The sequence below is a fragment of the Brienomyrus brachyistius genome, chromosome 21 (genome assembly GCF_023856365.1).
Source record: "Brienomyrus brachyistius isolate T26 chromosome 21, BBRACH_0.4, whole genome shotgun sequence".
Taxonomy (NCBI): domain Eukaryota; kingdom Metazoa; phylum Chordata; class Actinopteri; order Osteoglossiformes; family Mormyridae; genus Brienomyrus; species Brienomyrus brachyistius.
In genome coordinates, this window is record NC_064553.1 from 18,905,036 (window position 1) to 18,930,452 (window position 25,417).

Here is a 25,417-nt window from a genome sequence, read left to right on the forward strand (position 1 = left end):
AATGTTAATATTTGTTATATTATATACTATATAAACATCAAATAAACAATATAAACATATATTACATATACATCAAAAATGCAATGTCGTACAAGATAGACCCATATTAAAGTTAATAGTTCCTATTCATGACATTGAATTGTTTATTATAAGATATTATAAGATAAGAGAGACCTATATTTCTTGCTTTTTTTTCCATTTAACGCTTGACTCCGTTGCTAGTTTAACGAGGTGTGTTCTGTTTGCATGTTCGTTGCTCTGCTGTTCCAAGCGCCTGCAGTCGGACCGGCGTCAGCATTTGCACAGGTTTGTACCTGCCGGCGGTCCTGCCTCACCTGGCCACACCTGTGATTCACTTCCTCTTTGTAATACTAATAGAGGCAGTAGAATTATCCAGCCCTGTCTAGCAACCAGGAAACACTCATTTTTATTCACACACTTGACCTAAGTCCGACATTTATTTTTACCACTTTTACCTTGACAGACTTTTCAACTACAATATCTATCAAACATTTCCTGCATTCACACTTATAATGCATTTATCAACCAAATGTTTTGCTCAATGAAGTTTTGTCATTTGAGGAACGCTGCAGAACAAAAAGATTCAGTCTTTATTTTTTCTATCTTGCTCTAGAAAAATTAAAAATGGCAGAGAACATAAATCAATATTTACTGCTATCTGCAGCATTTCAAGCAAGTTAGCTTGATTTTCATTGCATGTGTTACTTGTAAACAGTCTACGATAAATGCCTTATTCATGCCACACCCCTTATGTCAGACTCTTTTGGTCTAGCCGCCTACCTGCCATATACGTGTCCTCAGGCAATGGAACACCACAGCTCCAAATCACGTACCCAGGAGACGAGTCAGTGGGTGGGGAGAGAAGTGGACTGAGATAACTGCAGGGCAGGGATTGTCTGCGGCTGGAACATGGTGAGCCAGCCTGAGCTCACAGATCTGCTTCACCTTCCAGCCGCGCCCTGGCCCCTGGCAGACTCTGTGCCAAAAGACAAACAGTTCAGCTGCAACTCCTTAGGATTGAACCTCTTAACGTAACACATTTACATAGCTGAAAGCAGTGTATTACTCAGTGTATTAACACCCACATATAATCGGGGTGCCACTACATATTTTGGGCCCCATGAATACATATTCAGTTCAAGTCATAGTTTCACAACATTATGTTGTCTGAAAGCACTCTATATTATCTCTACATTATCTCTTCCCAAAGCCCCCAGAGAACAAGCCAGAGGTAACAATGGCAAGGAAGAACTCCCTAGCCGGAAGAAATCTTGGAAGGGACCAGATTCAAAGGAGGAGTCCATAATCCCTGGGCTGGCTCACATATCCTATCGGGTCCCGAACCCAGACCTGCCCCGCATATCATATCGGGTCCTGAACCCCTGAACGGGATGGGTCTAGATTGGGGACCCAATATGATATGTGGGACAGGTCTGGGTTGGGGACCCAGTATGTTATGTAGGGTAGATTTGGGTTAGGGACCCAATATGATATACGGGGCAGGTTCGGGTTGGGGACCCAATATGATATATGGGATGGGTCTGGGGTGGGGACCCGATATGATATGTGGGACAGGTCTGGAGTGGGGATCCGATATGATATGTGGGACAGGTCTGGGTTGGGGACCCAATATATGTGGGACAGGTCTGGGTTGGGGACCCAATATGATATGTGGGACAGGTCTGGAGTGGGGATCCGATATGATATGTGGGACAGGTCTGGGTTGGGGACCCAATATATGTGGGACAGGTCTGGGTTGGGGACCCAATATGATATGCGGGACAGGTCTGGGTTCGGGACCTTATATGATATGCGGGACAGGTCTGGGTTGGGGACCCGATATGATATGTGGGATGGGTCTGGGGTGGGGACCCAATATGATATACGGGCCAGGTTTGGGTTGGGGACCCAATATGATATATAGGACAGGTATGGGTTGGGGATCCATTATGATATGTGGGACAGATCTGGGGTGGGGACCCGATATGATATGTGGGATCCGTCCCATATAGACCTGTCCTACATAACATATTGGGTCCCCAACCCAGACCCATCCCGTATATCATATTGGGTCTCCAACCCAAACCTACCCCGTATATCATATTGGGTCCCTAACCCAGACCTGTCCCATATATCATAATGGGTCCCCACCCCAGACCCGTGCCTTCATTTTATCCATCCATCTATATTTCAGCTGCTTATTGTGAGAAGGTTCACAGCTTAACAGCATGTCTTTAGGACTGCAGAAGCAAACCCACAAAACAGAGTGAAAACATGTAAACTCCACGCACAATGAAAGATGGGATTCAAGTGTATGTGCTAATTACACTACTGCACCACCTACCCCATTGCTCATTGGTTAAACAAGCTATAATAAATAAGACATCACTTGGTTTGGGAATCCTACTGTAAATAACCTGTTTTCACACATATTTGCAAAATTTCGTGGTGTCTGTCGACCATCCATCCATCCATTTCCCAAACCACTTATCCTATTGGGTCGTGGGGGGTCCAGAGCCTATCCCGGAAGCAATGGGCATGAGGCAGGGAACAACCCAGGATGGGGGGCCAGCCCATCGCAGAGCACACTCACACACCATTCACTCACACATGCACACCTACGGGCAATTTAGCAACTCCAATTAGCCTCAGCATGTTTTTGGACTGTGAGGGGAAACCAGAGTACCCAGAGGAAACCCCACGACGACATGGGGAGAACATGCAAACTCCGCACACATGTGACTGAGGCGGAGACTCGAACCCAGGTCCCAGAGGTGTGAGGCAACAGTGCTAACCACTGCACCACCATGCCAACCCCCGTTTGTCGACCATTAAAAAAGAAATACATCCATCCATCCATTTTCCAAACCGCTTATCCTATTGGGTCGCGGGGGGTCCGGAGCCTATCCCGGAATCAATGGGCACGAGGCAGGGAACAACCCAGGATGGGGGGCCAGCCCATCGCAGGGCACACACACACACCATTCACTCACACATGCACACCTACGGGCAATTTAGCAACTCCAATTAGCCTCAGCATGTTTTTGGACTGTGGGGGGAAACCGGAGTACCCGGAGGAAACCCCACGACGACACGGGGAGAACATGCAAACTCCGCACACATGTGACCGAGGCGGAGACTCGAACCCAGGTCCCAGAGGTGTGAGGCAACAGTGCTAACCACTGCACCACCATGCCAACCCCCGTTTGTCGACCATTAAAAAAGAAATACAGTGATTATAAAATAGATTTTGGAAATATGTAGTCAGGGACATAGGAACCAGGGCGGGTGGGAGATGTGTACCCCCCCCATTTAATTTGACTTCATTAGTCCCCATGAAATACATCTTTACATTTAAACAATTAAGTTGGGACCCCCCGGTATCAAACTTACTTCAGTGTGCTTGTATGTAGTATACTGTTGATTCATTACGGGTATAACATTTTATATACAAACTTTGATTTTTAAAGGGTAAAGTCTTGTCTATTTCAGTCCACGTCTTGCCCTGCCTTGTTGTCTGTCATTGATGTTAGTTGATGTCAGTTGACGTCAGATGTTTCCTCGTTGCTGTTTCCCTGGTCTCCCTAATAAATCCCCAGTTTTCCCCGTCTTCCGCCTGCCTGCCTCATCCTTGCCTGCTTCCTGCCTGTCGCTACCCGCAAACTCTGACAATAGGTATCTTTGGTGGAATTTTGTATTGCGTAGCTCGAAAATTCCTGCATAAACCGAGAAGAGGTGCTCTGTCCACACTCTAAGCCAAAGAAGACTTTGGTTTTTGAATGTCAGCTCAAGCATTATGCAAGTCTGAAAGCTGTGACAAATTTTGTGAAATTACATTTAAAAAACTTATCCGATAGACTTGGAAGCTTAAGAACATATTGAAACTAGACTGAATATTACTTTCCTCCGGGTACTCCGGTTTCCCCCCACAGTCCAAAGACATGCTGAGGCTAATTGGAATTGCTAAATTACCCGTAGGTGTGCGTGTGAGAGTGACTGGTGTGTGAGTGTGCCCTGTAATGGGCTGACCCCCCATCCTGGGTTGTTCCCTGCCTAATGCCCATTGCTTCCAGGATAGGCTACGGACCCCCCGCGACCCAGTAGGATAAGTGGTTTGGAAAATGGATGGATGGATGAATATTACTATTCTTGATATTATTTTACATTTGGAATTAAGATTTTAAGATAAACTGAAAATTAACTTTCTATGAATACCTTCAGTTGACATTGTATTCTATAGTAAAATAATAGCATCCATCCATCCATCCATCCATCCATCCATCCATCCATCCATCCATCCATCCATCCATCCATCCATCCATCCATCATCTCCTGCTTAATCCAAGGTCGGGTCGCGGGGGCAGCAGTCTCAGCAGGGAGGCCCTGACTTCCCTCTCCCCGGCAACTTCATCCAGCTCCTCTGGGGGAATCCTGAGGCGTTCCCAAGTCAGCCGAGAGACATAGTCCCTCCAGTGTGTCCTGGGTCTTCCCCGGGGTCTCCTCCCAGTGGGACATGCCCGGAACACCTCACCAGGGAGGCGTCCAGCATGTATGTCTCATATAAAAACTTGATCCTGCATATGTCACACAAAATGAACCAAAGATACCCCAACAAAACTGTTTGAATCACAATGATCCTAAAGACGATATCTAAAAAAATAATCATCATTAACACTACATTCTTGCTGTAGTTATTACAAACATAAAAACAGGAAGACCCAGACAGCAGCACATTCCCTGAAAACCGACACTGCACAAAAGAGGGAAGTGGGAAGCAGGGGCCCTCCGCTACACACCTGACTGGGAAAGTGAGAGAAATTATTAAAATGAACAGACTAGATGTATCAGAGGAGACAGAGCTTGTTTTAGGATCCCTTAGCTGCCCTAAGGTGTCTAGATTCCTGAGCGAATAAAGCAACAACAGGAGTGAGTTAAACAAGGAACTATGAAATCAAATAAAGTATCATGAAAAAAAGGCATAAACCAGCACAATTGCAGTGAAATATTAAAATTATTAAAATAAAATACCATGAATTAAAGCAGTACAATCATATAATAATACAGAGGTCAGGTGTCTTCCTAAAATCCACAATTGGTCCCACACTGGCTTGATTCTGAAACACATCCTTTCATATGTTCATATGCTATTTACAAGGGTACATAACAGTACCATTACTATTTTGCATAAGGATTGTATGTCTATGCTTTAACATTCCCATTTCATTTAATTAGCTATTTTTCACATTTCACATTTTTTTTTGTAAAAATAGCTAATGTAACAATTTTCAACAATAAAATGCAAAATAAATAAATGAAATAATAAACTGAGGAAACCCCATCCCAGTGACCTTCCATATAAATAATGACCATATTGCAAAAGCAAAGAGCTTTATGGTTCATAACAGTGTTAATTGTAACTAAATATTTAAACAACTATTGGTCGTATTCTGGGGGCGATATGGTGGTGCAGTGGTTAGCACTGTTGCCTCACACCTGTGGCACCCGGGTTCGAGTCTCCACCTGGGTCACATGTGTGCGGAGTTTGCATGTTCTCCCCATGTCGTTGTGGGGTTTCCTCCGGGTACTCCGGTTTCCCCCCACAGTCCAAAAACATGCTGAGTTTTGCCAGTAGGTGTGCATGTGTGAGTGCCTGGTGTGTGAGTGTGCCCTGTGATGGACTGGTCCCTCATCCTGGGTTGTTCCCAGCCTCATGCCCATTGCTTCCGGGATAGGCTCAAGACCCCCTGCGACCCTGTAGGATAAGCGGTTTGGAAAATGGATGGATGGTCATATTCTTTGATATTCACCACAAAATGTTATACACCATCAATGCCTTGCTTGGGTACATAGATTCATTAAATAAAAAAACTGGAACGTTTAAGCATCATTTACTCTCATAATAGTATGTAAAAGATTATGTTTCTGTCATGAATAACAGCTATTTATCTTTCTCTGCTGACAAAGGACACACACAGATGGGCTCCCAAGAGGAACAACACACATAATCTCAGAATTTTACTGTACAAAAATGGTCAGCACAACTAAGACACATTTGATGCATTGTTGTAATGTTTTCTACCAAAATCCATAACAGAGCTACAGCTATGATGGACTGGCATTACACCCAGGGTGTCCTGAGCCTTGTGCCCTATGAAACACTGGCATCACACCCAGGGTGTCCTGTGCCTTGTGCCCTATGAAACACTGGCATCACACCCAGGGTGTCCTGTGCCTTGTGCCCTATGAAACACTGGCATCACACTAAGGGTGCTCCCCGCCTTGTGCCTTATGATGGTCTGGCATCACTCCTAGGGTGTCCCATCCAGTGTCTTATGACGGACCGGAATCACACTCAGGGTGTCCCCTGCTTTGTGCCCTATATCGGACAGGCATCGCACACAGGGAATCCCCTGCCTAGTGCCCCACAATGAACCGGCATCACTAAATATACCTACATCACACCCAGGGTAGCCCCCACCTTCAGCTTTATGATGGACCTGCATCAATCAGACCCAGGGTACCCCCTGCCTATTTCTTAGAGTAGGCTTGATCCTTAGTGTGACTTTATACAAAATAGATAATATATGGATAAAACAAGGTGAACTCTATTACAAGATAACATTTAAAGGCCTATATTATTTCAGCATAAAGTTAAATGACATGAAAGCATACATGTTAACAGTTAGCTGCAGAAGTTACTCAAGAAAATGATCAAGAAAAATCTATACTAGGTCTAAAAATCTATGACATTAAAGAAAGCACAAAGACACAGATGAAATAATGAAGATTTTTATTGCATGAATCATTCTTGTAAAGGGGAAAACACATTTGACAATAAAATCACCCAGAACGCATTCAGCAGTTATTTGTACATTGATGCACGTTCCCTTTTACCGTGCATAAGCACATGTCAATTACTCAGTTCACGACTTCAATATTTTTAAATCTTTCTCCAGGAGCCCACTGGTCCATCAAGCATAAAATCTCCAACCCCCAAAATATTGTAATTAACTACAGTGCTAATGCTGTGAAGTAATGGTCGACATGACAGCGAAGATCTGGCAATCACCATTTTGCCGCATTACTTCGACCAATCAATTGCTGAAGAGGTCTTCTGTGCTGGGGGTTGCAGGCCATTTTATGCATTTACACAGAAATGGTTTGCTGTATTAAGGTCATAGCCAATTGGAAAACATTAAATGATAGTCAAGTGACACAACACACAAACTGTTCGTGTTGTGGATGCCCCATGACTTTCCTTTCATTTTAGTACCAGGTAACCCATTCCCTCTAACACACAGAATATTCAAAACCACTAGATTCGTAAAGTTCTGAATCAGCACATTGATTGGTTGAGGCAATAGGAAGTGCCTAACTGGGCTGCATGCTTTAAGGCTTGCATTTCCTCCAGCTGCACTGGTACAAGACACTAACTGTGGAATGCTTTAATCCTTCAAAACACACTCTCTCAAATCGCAATGGCAGGACTGCCACAGACGACATGTGTCTGGTTTTACCTCATGCCTCAATGACACCGCAGAGATTCCCGACCTACCAAGTGGTAACAGCACAGATCAGCCATATCGGTGCACTGAATTCATTTTTGGCCATTTTCTCCCTATGTAAGGTTACAGGCCTTCCCATTCAGCCAAGTCAGTGTTACTGAATGTGCCGCCACTTGGAGAAATACAGCAAAGACACAAATTCAAAACCAAAACAGATAATCATAAAAGATAGCAAGATTCGATGCCTGGCAGAGTTTCTGGTGCTTGGAATAGGTGGCTTCCAAGGCTTCCAGGCAAACAAACTCCAGATTCAAGCTCAATTTATTATTCCATAAATAGATATTTTAATTCAGCAAGAAAGGCATAACCAGCACAAAGACACGTCATTTATTAATCTTTAATATGAAAGTTGACAAGGAGGGAGGAAAAGAAAAAAAAAAAAAAAAAACTCTTCCCTTAGATGTTGGTTTAGTCTTTTTTGTGTGTCACTGTGAATCAAGATAAATTTATAGTGGTTTTCTTGAGCAGTTTGTGCCCCAAATTTGCTGGACCCTTTTGATTCAGTTTAAGAAGAAAAAAAATGCCAACCATGATCATTGTAATTAAAGGAAAAAACAGGCACATACAGAGCCATCTAATGCTGCTTAAAATATTATCCAAAAACGAGGGGAGAAAAAACCTTGTTGGCAAGCTAGAGTGTACGCTCAAAGAAAGCAAGCAAAGGACACAGGTGGGGGGATCAATACCCCACCCTCTTCAGTACACTAATTGTACACATTCACCAATAGTTAACCTGGAAGTGCTACATAACTAACCACAAAAGTACAGTATTATAATATAGCAATCTCTACCGCAGCTGTAAATACTAATTATTAGATTACACCCACACAAAACTTCAGATTTCTCAAGCTAATGTAGCAGCGAGGCATTTCTGTCCTATGGATATGGAGTTAGCCTATTTTTTTTTTTAATTAAATACATTTATTTTATAAAAATATAGTAATCTACTGCTGCTCAAATGGGATCAGAGTGGCTGCATTTGCTGCTTCCGAATCCTCGACTCACTGTTCCCAACTCACTGCAAAACAGGTGCACTTCTGCAAACTCTGCTATAGCTGTTACAACACTCTCTCCTTCACCCAGGAACACCTCACTCCAAGAAAGGGGAAGGGGGGTTCTATTAGTCTCCACCAGAATGCTGTTTGTGCCCCTCCCCCCCACCGCATGACATGGCCCGGACAGCCTTCCCTTCCCTTCCACATTATCCCCCTCCTATGTCAGCGCCCCCTATAGAAGAAGGTGGCGTCTCCCTAACCATCGAGCAGAGCGAGCGATCAGGTGGTATGGTGCCAGCGGCAGGCTTGTTTTGTCCCTCAATAGAAAATCCCGTAAGTAGCTGCAGCTCTGTGCCCAGCGGTGATGCGAGGGTGCGCGCCTTTCTGTGCGGTGGACGCAGAGAGCCAGAGTGCCATTGCCGCCACCCCCCCTCACCCGGCAGGGCCAGGGAGAGTTTCCTGGGGAGGCTATGAAGCACATTCTGTCGCTTGCCCCCCTCCCCGACAGTGCTGCTAATTCAACTCGGGTTTTCATTAAAACGGTTTTTCCCGTAGAGCGCTCCGCCTGTGCCCTCAGTGGGGGGGGTTCATGGTGCCGTGTGACCTCTGCTGCTTCTGCTTCTGCTGCATGAGCAGCTGCTCCAGGGCCGAGGGACCAGGATGCATCATGGAGCTGGACCAGATTGACTGCGGGGGGAGAGACGGCATGTCAGGGCACAGGTAGTGGAGACAGCCAGGACACATTCCTATGGCTGAACATGAGTGAGCTTGCGGTTACCACAGACTGCTAATGCATCGAGCGCATCAGCTGACCGGAGCATTGTGAAGGCAGAGATTAACAATTTACATCCTCAGATCATAAAATTCAATCAATATATTAAATTGAACAACAAAAGATGCCATCAAGTCTAAGAATATTCATACAGTTACGATACAAATTTATTTTTGCATATGGACTACAGGTGTCTAGCAAATTATTATTCCAAAACAAGACAAGTTAAAAGGTATGACTGAGCTACTACATGTAACATATAGTTAATCATTTTCACAAAGGTGCCGAGTACTTTAGTTCCACCAGATTTCAGGATGGCTACATTTCAAAAATTTAACTACCTACACTGAACAGGAACATGGCTGCTAAAATTCGATGATTTACTCAGGTATAACTCAAGCTAGCAATTTGGATATACAAAAGTAGTGAAAACGGCAGGATGCTAGTTATCCTGTAAAAGAGATCATAAATAATTATAATCATTAAATCAACTGGTTGATATGATTACCAGGGCAGAAAATTACATTTGAATAGAAATCCAGAATAGATTAGAAATGAGTTCACCAAAGGAGCTCTCCATTTCTGTAAAACCGACTTATTTAAAAGGTTTGTGGAACACATTATTTGCGTCAGTCGAAAAGTGCCTGGACAAAAGCGTGTCAAAACTAGCCAGTTTGGTGCTTGTATGGTACTAGGTATGTGAATAATGGTGATTTCTAGTCTCTGCTGCACACACATTTAGACATAAGAACAGGCATGTACACTAACAAAATACATCACATCTTTCATATCCTTGATGATTCATATTAACTGTCTAATGCTTCTCAAATTTTTAGGAGCCAGCCACTTTACCACGGTATACGAATTCAAGCACAAATGGCCTTATAAAAAGTACCAGACATGGTCTTATAGACTGTCCACAACGGATATAATTCAAAATTTATATCCAACATATATAAATGTATTTCATTTTTAAAAAGTAGATTAAGACCACTTCATCATGTATAGCATTACACAATCTAGTCGAAGTATTTTTTAATATATGTAGTTAATATATATATAGTTTGTCAAGAGAATTTCAGCTTTTTAGTTACTGTGACTGTCAAACCCACTTTGAGAGGGTTAAAACAGCAAAAAAAGACGCGTTACAATTAACAATTGAACAAACAGGTGATGTGAAGTACCTTAAGACTATCCAAGATGGTGGAAGAGTCTTCCATGGGGGATTCCTGCGCGGCCCAGCCACTGCCGGGAGCGTTAGCCTGGTGCCAACTGTTCTCCGAGACTGCAGATGACAGCAGGATAATAGTCCACTAAAAAGCCACTAATTGCAGCAGAGATATGCACATACAGGAAAGTAACATTGCTCATTCTCACAGGCCTGCCAAGAGGAATGGCTCGAGTATACGTTCGCGCTGCCATGGTAACTGCAGCAGATACATGCACACAGAGAAAGGGAACATGACTTATTCCCACAGGCCCGCCAAGACGAACGTCCAAAGGATATGTTAGCATTGTCATGGTAACTGCAGCAGATACACACACATACACAAATGGAACACAGCTCATTTCCACAGGTGTGCCAGGAAGGTAAATATCAGCATTACCGTTACAGCAGCATAATTAGACACAGCCATAAGTCAAGTGTAATGCAATCACACAGGTTCACCTGTTTTCTCTGCCTTCCAGCGGTCAGTCATCCTTCGCTCTCTATTGTCAGAGGTGCCGATAGGGCCAAAATTGGAGAAGGGGGCGGGGCCGTGGTTGTGTGTGGGCGGAGATGAAGGCAGGCTGCTGGGATTGGAGGAGTGGGGAGACTGGCTTGCTGGTGTTGAGTGGTCTAATTATGAAAATGACCAGAAATAGAGGAAAAAGTTCATCCACCGCTCCCCACTACATTGTGGTATGCAAAATATTTTATAGCAGTAATTTTTGGTCTAAGAAATTATGGAGATGGGCCATGCCCAAGAAATACATGTGCACTATACAGTTTATTACAGAACGTTCAGAAAGTATTCTGACCCCAGCATTATGCTGGTCATTTTTATTAATTTTTCCCTTTATCAATCTAAATGCAATAGTCCATAATGACAAAGCAATGTACATATTTAGTAAAAATAAACTGAAACATGAAATTGACAAATATTCAGATCTAAAGCCAAAATGTCATATCACAATATTTTTGGTTAGAATCACAATCTACCATATAGGTCACATTTTATTGTTTGTTTACAAACCAACCGAATCAAACCAAGTCAAGCCAACCAAATATTGAGACGGCGCAGGGCTGATTAGTTAACATATTGTACACACATCATTTTGATTTGTATATGGGATGTAATTTGTCTCGTATTTTTCGACTGCAAGATTGATCCCCCCATTCTCCCTAACAAATAAGTTAACTTATAAACCTTTTGTGTCTCCTAAGCTTATTTGGCTTCGGTAGGTTCCGGTAGTGTGGGGGGAAAGCGATACACAGAAGTGGCCAGGACACTACAAAAGTTCCCAGTTAAGATGGCCCAGGAAGCAGAAACCAAGTTTCTGAAAAGCACCTTAATATGCAGTTAATATTAATATGCTTAATAACAGTTGTGTGCATTTACAAATCATATCAATTAAAGAAGTGTCGTACTTTAAAATGTTCAGTTTTTCACTGGCGTAAAAAATGGTACCGGGGCTGAATAAGATCATGGTATTTTGTATTGAATTCGAAAAATGGCTGTAGTAGGCCTACATTACAGTGGTGGACCATGTGTGATATTAATGCAAACATTGCATGTTATGCACTTGCGATTCCTACATCGCAAGGGCCACGGTCGTCAGCTAGACTGAGGTCCTGTTCACACTGTATATTAATTTCATTTTGAGTATTATGGCGGTTTGGTTACCCTGGAATGCGGCGATAGCTTTTGATTTCTTCTCCTGTATTTTTGTATTGTATAGTATGTATTTTGTATGTTCAGCAGATTCTGCATACGGAATTGATCTACATGCTTATTTAAATAAGTTGCAGGAAAGTGAGATTTGACTGCAAGAGGTTAGTCGAGAGGCATGCGGAGACTCATGCTAATGCCAGGCGTGAACAGAGCTGCAGATCAGGTTTTTTCATACCTTCATATTGTATGAACATTATAGCGCAAGGGGTTTAAGTTTCACTAAAACATTTTTAGTAGGAAAAACGTAGCACACTTCAGAATTTTATTCCTTTTCAAGATTATTTAACATGTAAAAAAAAAAAAGGTTTAAAAGTTCTTTTGATAAACGCTACATGACCTCTCCGACTATTGCAATCATTTTCCTTTTCTGTTTAAATTACTCCTAGATGGGTTTGTGAGAAATTTAAGTTAAATTTGTACATTTTCCAATACCATGCTGCCCTAGTATTCTATAAAAAAATACTTTATTTCTTGCCATACCTTCTTGATCTTGTTGTGTCTTATTCTGACCAGATTGCAATTAACACCTGGGTCTATTAATTTGCCCACGCATCTATTACTACATTTTTCTAGGTTATCAGTGTTTTCCAAATTAATACCTATTTTCAAGACAGTGCTTGAATTGTGTTTCAGGCGCATTTTGTATAACCAATGAACAAAGAAAGCGTTTGCAAGTCCCACCCCAAAATACCGAACTACCAGAAAAGTACCCCAGCTGGTTTCGTACATTAGATACTGAAATTTTTAGTACTGGTACTCAAACCGGAAGTCAATGGAAATGGCAAAGTACCGAAAGTACGGTACCTGATGTGGTGGAAAAGCACTCTAAACGTTTATAACAGAAGGCTGCAGTATAAAAAAGTGAAGGGGACTGAATACTTTCCGAATGTACAGTACCAACCAGTTCCGTATTTTTCGGACCATAAGATGCACCGGATCATTAGGCGCACTATAAATAGCTGTGTCAATTTTCATAAACAATGCGCACCGGATTGTAAGGCGCCTCAATTAAGTGAGACAAAGCGGCCAGATAAATAAATTAAATAATATTTGACTTATTATAAAGTCAATAATTTCAATAACTCTCAACATTTTTCAGTTTTAATTCATGAAATACGAAATTAACTGAATAATTTCAAAAACTCAAAAATTTTCAGCTGTAACTCATGAAATACAAAACTACACATACTTGTCAGTTCATTCCTCTTCCACAAATCCTTCAAAATCTTTCAAACAGTTGCGCGATTGCGGCCTCAAGCACACCCGCATCCCTCTCGTCCTCATCCGAGTCAGTCTCATTGCTGTTACTTAATATTAAATTCTCTCGCAGCTGCTCTATTTCCATGTTGATCTGCGTGACTGATAGCCTTAAGCTTGAATTTCGCTTCATAAGCATGTCTCTTCACAGGAGCCATTTTGGGGTCATTAAATACACACGACAATGTTACAGTAATTATTATATCAAAACATAATATGTATTACTCCGCGACGCGGCAAAATCCCATGGGCAAAATACTCAGCGGCGCAGCTAGGTCCGTAAACACAGCTGGAAGTGATACACAAGGCGCACCGGAATATAAGGCGCACTGTTGATTTTTGACAAAAATATAGGCTTTTAAATGCGCCTTATGGTCCGAAAAATACGGTATATGACAAAAAATATGAAGCCATATGACTTGTGGCATTGATAAGTTTTTTTTCCATTTCATATGCATGACATACATGTAACTCATTTATATCTAACTGATTTTTAATCAAAAATGCAAACAATTATCAGTCTTAATTGTTCAAGTTAGATTATGCCAGTCCATTTACCAAGCAAATTAAAAATAAAGTATGGAACTGAGGAAAATTACAGTAGGAAGCATGAAAGGAAAGGACGTACCTGAGCTGGCAGGAAGGGAAGGAGACCACGGTGTGCCTTCAAACAGGGAATAAAGGGAAGCTTCTTGGGGTGCTAGGGCAATATCGGTCTTGGGACTGGGGGTGATGTTTTTGCCATAGGCCTCGCTGAAAATGCTGCTGTTTTGATAGGAACTCTCCTAAAGGTGGAAAAACACAACAGAGGTCACATAACGACACTGAATATAAAAATGGGTCTGGAAGAATGGAGCAAGTTTCTGCATATATTACTGATAAGGAACAAATCCATATTTTCATTAAGTAAAATCAGCTAATACCTGGATATCATACTTTGTAAGCTGCACTGGATCTTTTATTTTGCACGTTTGCCCAAAAGCAGCACCATAAGGATTATGCAGATAGTGAAATTAGTTGAGGAGAGATCAATATACAGCAATAAACTTTGACAGCAATATACTTTCTCTGCTGTACTGAGCTACTTATAACCACTTAAGTCGTTTTAAACCAATTATGGGGCTCAATTAGGGGGATCTAGCTGTACTATGGCAACTGGTCACTAGCCCTGTGCTACTAAACATGTGACTGGACCAAACTGGACTGTTTACATTGAGGGCTTGATTACACTTGGAAAAAAGTGCTACAATCTTTATCAATATTGGGGACCAGAGCATTTGAGCAGACTGGAGCAGAAGTGAGCGGAGAGCGGGAGAGGAAGGATTTCGGCTGGAGCGAGAGCAGGAGCAGGACCATCATATTTGGGAAAAAATCTCAAGCGTCGTCTGCTTACCTCCTGAAATAAATCATTTTCAAATCCAATGTGGATTTGGTTGCTCAGTTAGCCAGGCTACAGTTTAAGCTAAAATTAAAATACAATGCAGATAGTTTTTTTTTTTGGTGCGAGCGGTGAGCGGTTTCATTGGACATAAAATTTGTCAGACTAATGGGAACAGAAACTAAACACTGAAGTTCCACAGGCTCAGCTTTTCTATGGGGCTGCACATTAGTGCCCATGGCTTGGGTAGCTTTCATATCTGGGAACGCTGCCATTCAAATCTTTTTTAGAGAAGCCTTGTATATTTGAGCAAGACATTGCTAAACAGCAATCTGTACGTACGGAAACAGCATGGCTCCATAGTAGAAGAGTCTGGGTGTTAGATCTGGACTGCAGGCAGGTTAGTCTAACACCCATTGAAAACATTTGGCATGTCATGAAATGGAAAATACAAAGGAGACCCTGAAATGCTGAGCAGCTGAAATCTTATATCAGGCAAGAATGGGACAACATTTCACTTTCAAAACTCCAGCAACTGGTCTCCTCAGTTCCTAAACGTTTACAGTGTTGTTAAAAGAGGTGATGCCACACAGTGGTAAACTTCTTGACATGGGGTGAAACTAAATTCACAAGTAGATGTTCAACATGAAAACAAAGTTGGTTATGGCTAGTGCTGATTACAGTGTCGAAGGGAGTCTCGAAGACCCACATCTACTGAATCAGTAGTTGGTGGACATTTTGGTGTCAATACATTGCACTAAATTTTGTGTGTGTGTGTGCGTGTGAGTGAGAGAGAGATAAGTTCATAAGATTGTCGGCTTTGTCATACTGAACTCGGATATTGCTAAAATCACATCCAACTTGCTTACTTGTCTGAAACAATTGGAGTGTGTGTGTGACCAGAGCAAGGCAGAAAGAGCCTGTGAAAGTTAGTCTCCCCATTGCATTTAAGGTACTTTTACCAGGAAATTCAGAGTGACTAAAAAAATAAGGACACAGAGGTGTTTATCACTCACTCTATACTTGGTAGTAAAGATAATAGTATTTAGTCCATTACGATGCAGACTTTTTTGAATTTTTAAATATTTAACATTTTTTTTTAAAAAATGTGCAAATCAGCATCTGTTAGGCTATACAGACAGACTGCCTTATATTCAGTTTACAATGGTTTCTGTCCCTGCAGTTCACTAATAAACAATTTTAAATTTGAAAAACCTGGAATTGCACCAAAATGAACTTAAAACTGTTTGCACTAAACCATGAATTTTTGTGTACTGTTGTTACACCCCTAATATAAACTGTAAAAGATGATCCTATATATTTTTACCCACTTTCCTTGTAAGAAAGTGGTTCAATGATGCTATGAACACAAACACTATTACTATCAAATGAAATTTTCCATGGTACGTAGTAAAGAAATACTAACATATGGTTCTGGTTCAGATATATTAAGGTTCAGGTTGATTTCAGATAGATAAAGACTAATATTTTAAATTAGTCTGTGCATAGCTTGGACTCTCACAATCAACACAAATCGAAACACAAGACTACAAGACAAGATCCTGGAATGCAGCGTGTGAATGAAGTCTGCATAGTCCCTCTATGCTGTGAGGTTTCCTTCAAGTGAAAAGACATGCAGTTAGGGTAGCAGGCATCCCTAAATCGCACATTGTATAACTGTGTTTGTGCCCTGGGCTGGAGTTCCATTCCGTCCAGGACATACCTCTTTCCTGTGCCCTATGCTGCCTGGGATAGGCACCAGGCCCCCCTGAACAGGGACAGGGGTTAAAAGATAGATTAAAAAAAAGAGAAATTAACTTTTTATATGTAGACGTTTGAGGGGCTTCTGGTAAGTTTGCCTCCTCTACATCAAATTATACAGATATTTCATATAAATTGACCTGAAGGATCTTACTGACCTGAACTGAAAATCCAGACAAGGGCAGCAGAGAAGAGGTCTGAGACATGACTTCAGGAGCTCTTTCCAGCCTGGAGATATCAGGAAGCTGCAGAAGAGTGGGGGGAGGGGTATTTTAAAGTCAGTATGAATCCAGATACACTGAACCAAACACTACTAAACATTCTAGCCTTTTCACTAGGGCTGTAACGGTACACGTATTCGCTGTATACCATTTGGTACATCATTTCTGGTTTGGTATGCACAATAAAATGAATCATTTATTGACAAGGGTGGAACCTAAATTCACAGATTTTTAAAATGGAAAACATTCTGTATTTGCGGCTGTGAGTTGGTTACAGCTAATGCTGGGTTAGCTGTAATTGATGGTTTGGGTACATTTTGGTTTCCCCAAAAGTTACAGCAGCACTGGAGAGAGAGAGTGTTAAATAAGACCAAGGCAGCCTGTTGGCTCTGCTAAACCAAACTCAGATATGTGGCTGGAACCGCAACCAGTGTGCTAACTCATGTGAGAGGACATGGTCTGAGTGTGACTGGAGCAAGGCAGGAACAGCCTCAACACCTCAGTCTTCCCGTGAAATTTAAGGCATTTTTGCCAAGATATTCAGACCAGGCTAAAGAGAATTACTATGGCTATGTGGTGTTTATCATTGCAGAAACGCAAACAAACATATTCAGCAAGAGTGTTTAGACTGGATATAGTTCGGTTTGTTATGTTTTTTTCCACTAATGATTATCATCATTATTTTACAAAAATTTTTTACAATGAGTATTGAGTTGTTACTCACTGTTGACAGATGCTTTGCCTTTGGTTTACAGCTCTGTGTCTAGTTTTAATATTCAATAATATTTAATAAAATATGTTTTCCCTGCTGTATCCAAATTGCAAACTGTGAAACGAAAGTTTTTACCAAGATGTGAATTTTGTGTACAGTTACACCCCTGCTTTTACCCCACTATTACCTTTGTCAAACAAATTTGTATTCGAGTTAAATTGTACTTTGAATCCAAAGACACTTATTTGTGCAGATTAAGCAAAACCATAAGTGAAAGCTAACAAACTGAAAAAGTTTAGTACATTAAAGACACATATGCCTAATTAACAAAACAAAGAAAAAAAAACAAGAGAATACACACAGGTGAGAACAGGGTTTACAGAGCATTCGTTCCAAAGCATCTCACACTTTTGGATTTTTAGGAGTTTGTGGTTCCCCACCTTATACTTTCCTACAGTCACTGGAACACGTGTTTAACCAGAAGTTTTCGTACATGCAATAGATAATTACACCAGTAAGATAAAGAGGAAACTACATACAAATAGGTTTCGTCCAGGAGCTGTGCTAAGAGGCCCAGCCAAGGCTTGGTAGAAACCATGTGGCTTAGTAAAGGTCAGCTCCTCCTCCTCCTCAAAATCAGCTAGACATTTTAACAGGTCAGGAGGTAGAAGAGGCGAGCTCTTGTTGTCCTAGGTGAGAAAGATGAAGCAGAAAAGGAAGGAGAAAAGAAATAGATCAACCAAGTAAAAAGGAGATGCCAGAACACGTCAAGCAGACTCCTGGCTGGTTAGTAGACTGGCCCATATTGCATCTTGCCACTGGAGTTCGCCGTAAAACTGAGCAAAAAGACCAGTGTGATTTTGATGCACCAAACCCTACTTGAGTACGTTTCCATGTCTTGATACAAAGCCTCGACACAACCTTGACAGACCACAACATTCATAGGAAACATTGGCACACCAAGAGCAACTGATGCTGAACAATAACGAAATGAAAAACACAGGCAACTTGCCACAAGCGCACATACTCAACGGCTTTATAAATATAAATAGATCACCAATTAGTTTGAAGTGCACTGATACCTCAGGTAACACCAAGCTCTCAACTGGGAACACACAACTAAAAGACAGCAATCTCAGCGCTACACATGAGCTTTGGAGGTTTTCTGGGCAATCAAACACAAAGCCAAACAAACAGAAATTCATATACATTTGAAATCAATAAAAAGTAATAGGACCAGATATACTAATATTCATCTTGGCTAACACATCATAATGAAATAAAAGAAAGGGGATTATTCTACCCATTTAAAATAGGCCCAGTGACCCTTAGAACAATTCAGGAAAATAGTAATTATGCTGAACATCACTTAAGTCACTGACACCAGCTAACTGTCAAGGACGAGGGTATTACAAACAAAAGGAGTACTGTTGCCAACTACTGACTTAAAGGAATGCAGATGTTTTGAAACTTATCTGTAAATAAATGTACCATGTGTGTGATTTTAGGAAAAACACAAATGATACCTAGTTTATGGCTAGAAGACTGGGGTTCATTGCATGGATATGTCCTTTACTAGGAGTCATTCTTAGTTTTTGACATTAAGATGTGTACTTGTTTGTGTACTGTTAACCAACTGCTTTAACTGATAATGACGTTCATAATCACACTGATTAAATAGTATGTTTTAATTGAACTAGATTTCTAAAACATTGCAATTCCAGTCAAATCTCTTTACTGGTTATGCTTAATTGCCTATTAAATTACAGCTGCTCTGAAATTAAATGGTGGCAAGGTACAGCTGATAAAATGCATTCGCAATTCAAATATGAAACGCAGCTTAATTTCAGGTGTTGCTACGGAGGGGACCTTTTTCAAATGTAAGGATAAGCTGTAGCTTAGTCTTCATAATCTTACGAGTGAAGATTGAAAGTGGACTTAAAGGCAGCTCTTAGGCTGGCTGATGTTTGGAAAACACCTGGTGACATTTGTTAACATTTCATACAGCTCCTTCTGTTCAGGCACTGGATTGTCAATGTACACACATACACTCCTCCTGTCCCTCATAAAGGCTCATTCATAACCTCTCTGGTTACATCATTTGCTTCTACATGGCAAGATAATTGAAAATAGTCCCTCCCACCCCCCCTCTCTCAAAATGCTGGTCTTGGTTCTTATATGTTCTAAAATGACAAACCACGTATATACACACTTTGAGAATTGTGATTTTCTTTACTATAGACAAAATATGCCCATTGACCGTTTACTGATAGCAATTGACATCTAACTGACCAATCAAGAGATGTTTTATGAAGTCATCCATCCATCCATTTTCCAAACCGCTTATCCTATTGGGTCGCGGGGGGTCCGGAGCCTATCCCGGAAGCAATGGGCATGACGCAGGGAACAACCCAGGATGGGGGGCCATCCCATCACAGGGCATACTCACACACCATTCACTCACACACGCATACCTATGGGCCAATTAGCCAATTAGTCCAATTAGCCTCAGCATGTTTTTGGACTGTGGGGGGAAACCAGAGTACCTGGAGGAAACCCCACGATAACATGGGGAGAACATGCAAACTCCACACACATGTAACCCAGGCGGAAACTCGAACCCTGGTCCCAGAGGTGTGAGGCAACAGTGCTAACCACTACACCACCATGCCGCCCCCTTGAAGTCATCCATTTAACTAGTATTTGTTTGTAGTTGAATTCCTCAACCTCTCCCTGCATCGCCACCTTATAGGTGGAGGGGTTTGTGTGCCTCTATGATCCTAGGAGCTGTGTTTCAGGCAATTTCGGTAGGGTCTCCCAAGGCAAATTGGTCCTAGGTGAGCGCCCAGGCTAAGAATGGTTCATACTGACCCTTATGATTAATAAAACCAAGGAATGTGTTACCCCTTCCAGACTGGGGAGAACTGGGCCTCACCCTGGAGCAAGGCCTGGGGGGGGAGTTTGAAGCCCTATAAAATATAGCCAGAAGGCATAACATGGGTTCACCCTCCTGTGGGCCCACCACCTGCAGGGGGAGCTGAGGGGGTTAGGTGAAGTGTAGATCGGGGGGCAGTCAAAGGCAGGGGCACCCGGCTTAGACTGCTGCCCTTCAACCCGACTCCGAATAAGAGACGGAAAATGGATGGACAGATGGATGCATTCCCTCGGACTGCTGGGAATACATATGGTTGGCACCAGCCTGCTACCATCATAGAAGCTTTGCTTGTTAAGATAACTGTTTGTTGGATGTTTTTCCAAAACAAACTAAATTTAAACATAGATTGCCCCAAAATTGAAGCAGAGCCTCATGGTGACAGCAAAAATTGCAGTTTTGACACTGGATACTGCCAAGACGTTAACTCAAAAAGTTTTTAATGGATCCTTTTCAAACTTTGCAGAGGTCTAACATGGGTGCCAAACTGGACCTGCTTAAATTCTGAGGCAGTCTGCCCAAAAATTTAAGCAACACTGCTTAGTGTCACCAAAGGGATGGGTGAAAATATGACATTTGGCCTTGTGGATGTGATAAGTTTTTGAGTGAAGTATTTGTCAAAAAATAAAACTACTTGTAGAGACATTTAAATTGTTTTTTTTTTTCCTGAAGCATCAAACTGCCCCAAAAGTGAAGCTTTTGAAGACACTAGGTCTTCTGACCATAGTAACTCTTACTATGAAAAACTGATCTTTTTCAAACTCTAGGGGCACAACGTAGGTGTGATAGGGATGCAGATGGCAGGGGGATGGGGAACAAAACCTTGGCAAAGTAGCATGCCAAGGGTTGGATATCCAAATGCTTGAACTCATCAAACTATATCAATCATCACAAACTACTAATGGCATGCAGTTTCTGTAGGTAGGAGTCCACTCACAAGCGTGTACATCCCATGCTTGCATGCATGTATGTATTCGAACTGTCTCCTTTCCCCTCCATTTGCAGGTAGACATAGCAAAGTGCACACATTCCTATTAGCCTACACACAGGCTCAAAATGTTCCACTTCCAAGTTGCCCTACTGATTTAACAAAGGATAAACACTGATGTCACTTTCTAAAACATTTCATTCAAGAACATCTATATTTGCCACATCTTTGCATTCTGTTTGTGTTCCACTGTTGTAGGTTTTGAGCCCTGAACAAGTTGAGAACTGAGCTGCCCAAGTTGTGCCTGATGCAGTTTTGGTTACATGGACCAACAGTAAGCAATGCAGAAAAAAAGCAATTAGTAAAAAAATACAATAATAAAAAAAAAAATCACTTTTTTCAAACAGCAATCAATGTAAGCAGATGTAAATTCTAAATAATCTATACCAAGCCTAACGACTAACGCACATGAAAATGTACTGTCCTCATAGCATACTGGGGTTCTGTAAATTTAAACCTGCAACATCTTGTTTAAGCTACTATACAATAGGCCATTTGTAGGTGATTTCCAACTCCATACCTGACTTACTTTGTTGTCTATCAAAATGTTTATTGAATCAAACCATTACCGCAATTCACTTCAAATGCCTCCTCATCAAGCATGGCTGGAAAAGCTTTAAAAGCCTTTGGTTCACTGTTTGGTGCCCCCACTTAAAAAATTTCGTCTGGGGGTGACAAACTGGAAATGATCAAATTTTGGGACGGATCACTCCCCGCGAAGTGATCGAGAAAAAAATGGTTTCAGTTGATCCCACTAGGATGGTAACTCAAAAATTATTTCACAGATCTTGTAAGGGTGCAGATATGAGACCAATCCCACTGAAAATATAACAGTGCCACATAGTGATAGCAAAGAGACAGCCAGCTCAGATCCCAGATCTAATCAACATTATAACTCAAAAATGATTTGTCCAAACTTTTCTAAATTTCGCAGGCACGTTGTATGGGTGAAAATTTTGAACTGTTTAAATGAGCCAAATCACACCAAGAATGAAGGAGAGGTGGTTAGTTATGGCAGAGTGTGTGTGTGTCTAAAAGGGAGAGCGATTAACCACATTTAAAAAGGGGACATGAAACACAAGATGCAGTTAGACTGATTTACAAGATGGATCCCCACTCTAAAGATCTGTATAGGTTTAACACTGGATTAAAAATAAGTAATTCAAGTTACATTTTTCAGACAAGTCTTGCGCCATCATGTCCTAGCAGAGGATGTGACATCATGAGATTAGTTGGCATGTAATTCATAAATTAGGTTACATTAAATTGCAGCCGCTTTTTGTAAAAAAAGTCTAATATTATGCCACCTTAAACTAAAGTTTTCCACTCTCATACTAAGTAATCTAGTCAAAGACATGTAGTTCAAACTAGAAATGTCACTAATGTAGTTAATCAATGGCTTTGAAAACGCAAGTGTGCAGAACTTTTTTGTAAACAAACTTTGCTGCATGGGTGTAAAAAACTAAATAATAAACCACAGAATTCTGTCATAATAATCACTCCATAAATATTAAGGGTCCATGCAGCTGCAAGACCCACGTTTTTTTCTTACCGCAATTGTTTTATTATTATTACTTTATTTAGCTTAACACAATCACAGCTCATACAATGTCTTATGCTTAATTTAACCCTTGTGTATATGGGACTTTCAGGAAACACATTACTAAGGGTAAAAAAAGCAGTAATGCGCTGTTTGCAAACACGACACTTAAAATGAGTATACAGTGGTGGAAAATTAGGATACCCCATTAAATACTTAGCTTTTATTAAGAAATATCAACATATCTGTATTAAATCTTTTCAAATTGTAGCTGTAGATAAAGGTGATGTAACTGCATCATTTATACAAAAACAAACAAATTCACTTATTTACAAAGAGAAGTTAACTAAGATGCTAATTTCCACTGAGGAAAAGTTAGGATACCCTCACATTGGTCATTATTTAAAATTCCTAGAATTAGATTCAGGTGACACCATATCAGCTGAAAATTATTAGAACATTGTGAAAGCTTTTTGATGGAGCCTGTCTTATTTAAACCACAAATATTTTGTTTGCTCTTGATTGTTAAAATGAGTGGTATCACTATAATGAGATCCAAAGAGCTCTCTCAGGCCTTCAGAAAGAAGCTTGTAGATGCATGAGTCTGGGAAGGATATAAAAAGATCAAGAGAGTTTGGAATCAGCCATTCTACTGTCCAGAAAATAATTTACAAGTGGAGAACATTTAAAACCACTGCCAGCATGGCCAGGGCAGGCTGTCTTAGCTATTTCAGCCCAAAAGCAGACTGCAAGATGCTTAAAGTCGTCTCCAAAAATTCTAAAATGTCATCACGGGTCATATAGGAAGCTCTTGTCACAGTTGATGTCAAGGTACATGCATCTACCATCAGAAAGAGATGCACAAGTTTGGTTCACATGGGAGCTGTGCAAGGAGGAAACCCTTGCTGTCAAAAAACACTGAAGTTTGCCAGACCACCTAGACAAAGACTGGGACATTTGGAACAACGTGCTTTGGACAGATGAATCTGAAATTGAATTGGGTGCTGTAACAGACGACATGTTTGGCGTAAACCAAAGACAGATTTTGAGCAAAAGAACCTCTTACCAACTGTGAGGCATGGGGGGTGGAAATGTCATGGTTTGGGGCTACTTTGCTGCAGCAGAACCCGGCCAGCTCACCATCATAGAATCCACTATGAATCCTTCATCATGTCAGAGGGTGCTTGAGGACAATGTGAGGTCAACTGTCCAGAAATTGAAGCTGAAGTTGGGGTGGACCATGAAAATGACAATGACCCGAAACATTCCAGTAAATCTGCCAAGGAATGGCTTACAAGAAAGAAATTAAGAGTTCTGGAATGGTCAAGTCAAAGCCGGGATCTGAGATGCTGTGGGGTGATTTGAAGTGGAAGTGCATGCAGGACACCCTTCAAACATCACACGACTTAAAGAATTCTGCATTGGAGAGCAGGGAAAACTTTCTGTCAGTCGATGTGAGAGACTGATAGATGATTATAGGAAACGACTCATTGAGGTTTTCGGCCAAAGGGGGAAAATAACTAGGTATTAGGGTATAGGGTAACTTTATCCATAGTAGGAATTGGCATCTTAGTTTCCTTTATTAAATAAGTGAATTTGTTTCTTGTTTTTGCATAGGTGATGTAATTACATCACCTTTATCTACAGATATAATTTGAAAGAAGATTTAAAATTGATATTTTAATATTTCTAAATAAAGAATTAAATATTCAATGTGGTGTTTAAATTTTTTCATGACTGCATAATATGTTACAATGTTCCAGTTGCTAGCGACCCAGCAGTTTTTCGGCAAATCATACAGAAATAATTTTGCGCTGTTTTTGCCTTAAATTTATAATAAATCCATAATCTAGGAATAACATTCATACTGAATCATGACAACGATGCAAAAATTAAATAATGAATACACAAATAATAGATAAGATGCAATAAGAAACTGTTTTTAGTGTTCAGGAATGACATATTCAATAAAAGTTTGCAGTTAGTTACCTGGGGCTTGATTTTTATATATGTTGACACTGATTATATTTGGGGGTGGTATGGTGGTGCAGTGGTTAGCACTGTTGCCTTATACCTCTGGGACCCAGTTTCGAGTCTATACCTGGGTTACATGTGTGTGAAGTTTGCATGTTCTCCCCATGTCGTCGTGGGGTTTCCTACGGGTACTCCGATTTCCCCCCCCACAGTCCAAAAACATGATGAGGCTAATTGGACTTGCTAAATTGTCCATAGGTATGCATGTGAGAGTGAATGGTGTGTGAGTGTGCCCTGCAATGGGTTGGCCCCCCATCCTGGGTTGTTCCGTTCCCTGTCTCGTGCCAATTGCTTCCAGGATAGGC

At 41.2% G+C, this 25,417-nt stretch overlaps 1 protein-coding gene across 3 annotated transcripts in view; it reads right to left on the reverse strand.

Moving 5' to 3' along the window:
• Positions 1–6,796: 6,796 nt before the first annotated feature.
• smg7 (SMG7 nonsense mediated mRNA decay factor) overlaps positions 6,797–25,417 on the reverse strand; it is a 54,167-nt gene continuing 35,546 nt past the window's right edge. For 2 of the 3 annotated variants that reach the window (XM_048989542.1, XM_048989543.1), the window contains exons 19-24: positions 18,158–18,307; positions 16,844–16,930; positions 14,175–14,331; positions 11,023–11,193; positions 10,538–10,638; positions 6,797–9,268 (exon numbers count right to left, since the gene is read on the reverse strand). In XM_048989542.1, the coding sequence (XP_048845499.1) occupies positions 9,155–9,268; positions 10,538–10,638; positions 11,023–11,193; positions 14,175–14,331; positions 16,844–16,930; positions 18,158–18,307 (780 nt within the window). In that variant the 3' untranslated portion in view covers positions 6,797–9,154. The remainder of the gene's footprint in view (positions 9,269–10,537; positions 10,639–11,022; positions 11,194–14,174; positions 14,332–16,843; positions 16,931–18,157; positions 18,308–25,417) is intronic. The other variant, XM_048989544.1, reaches the window with a different exon arrangement.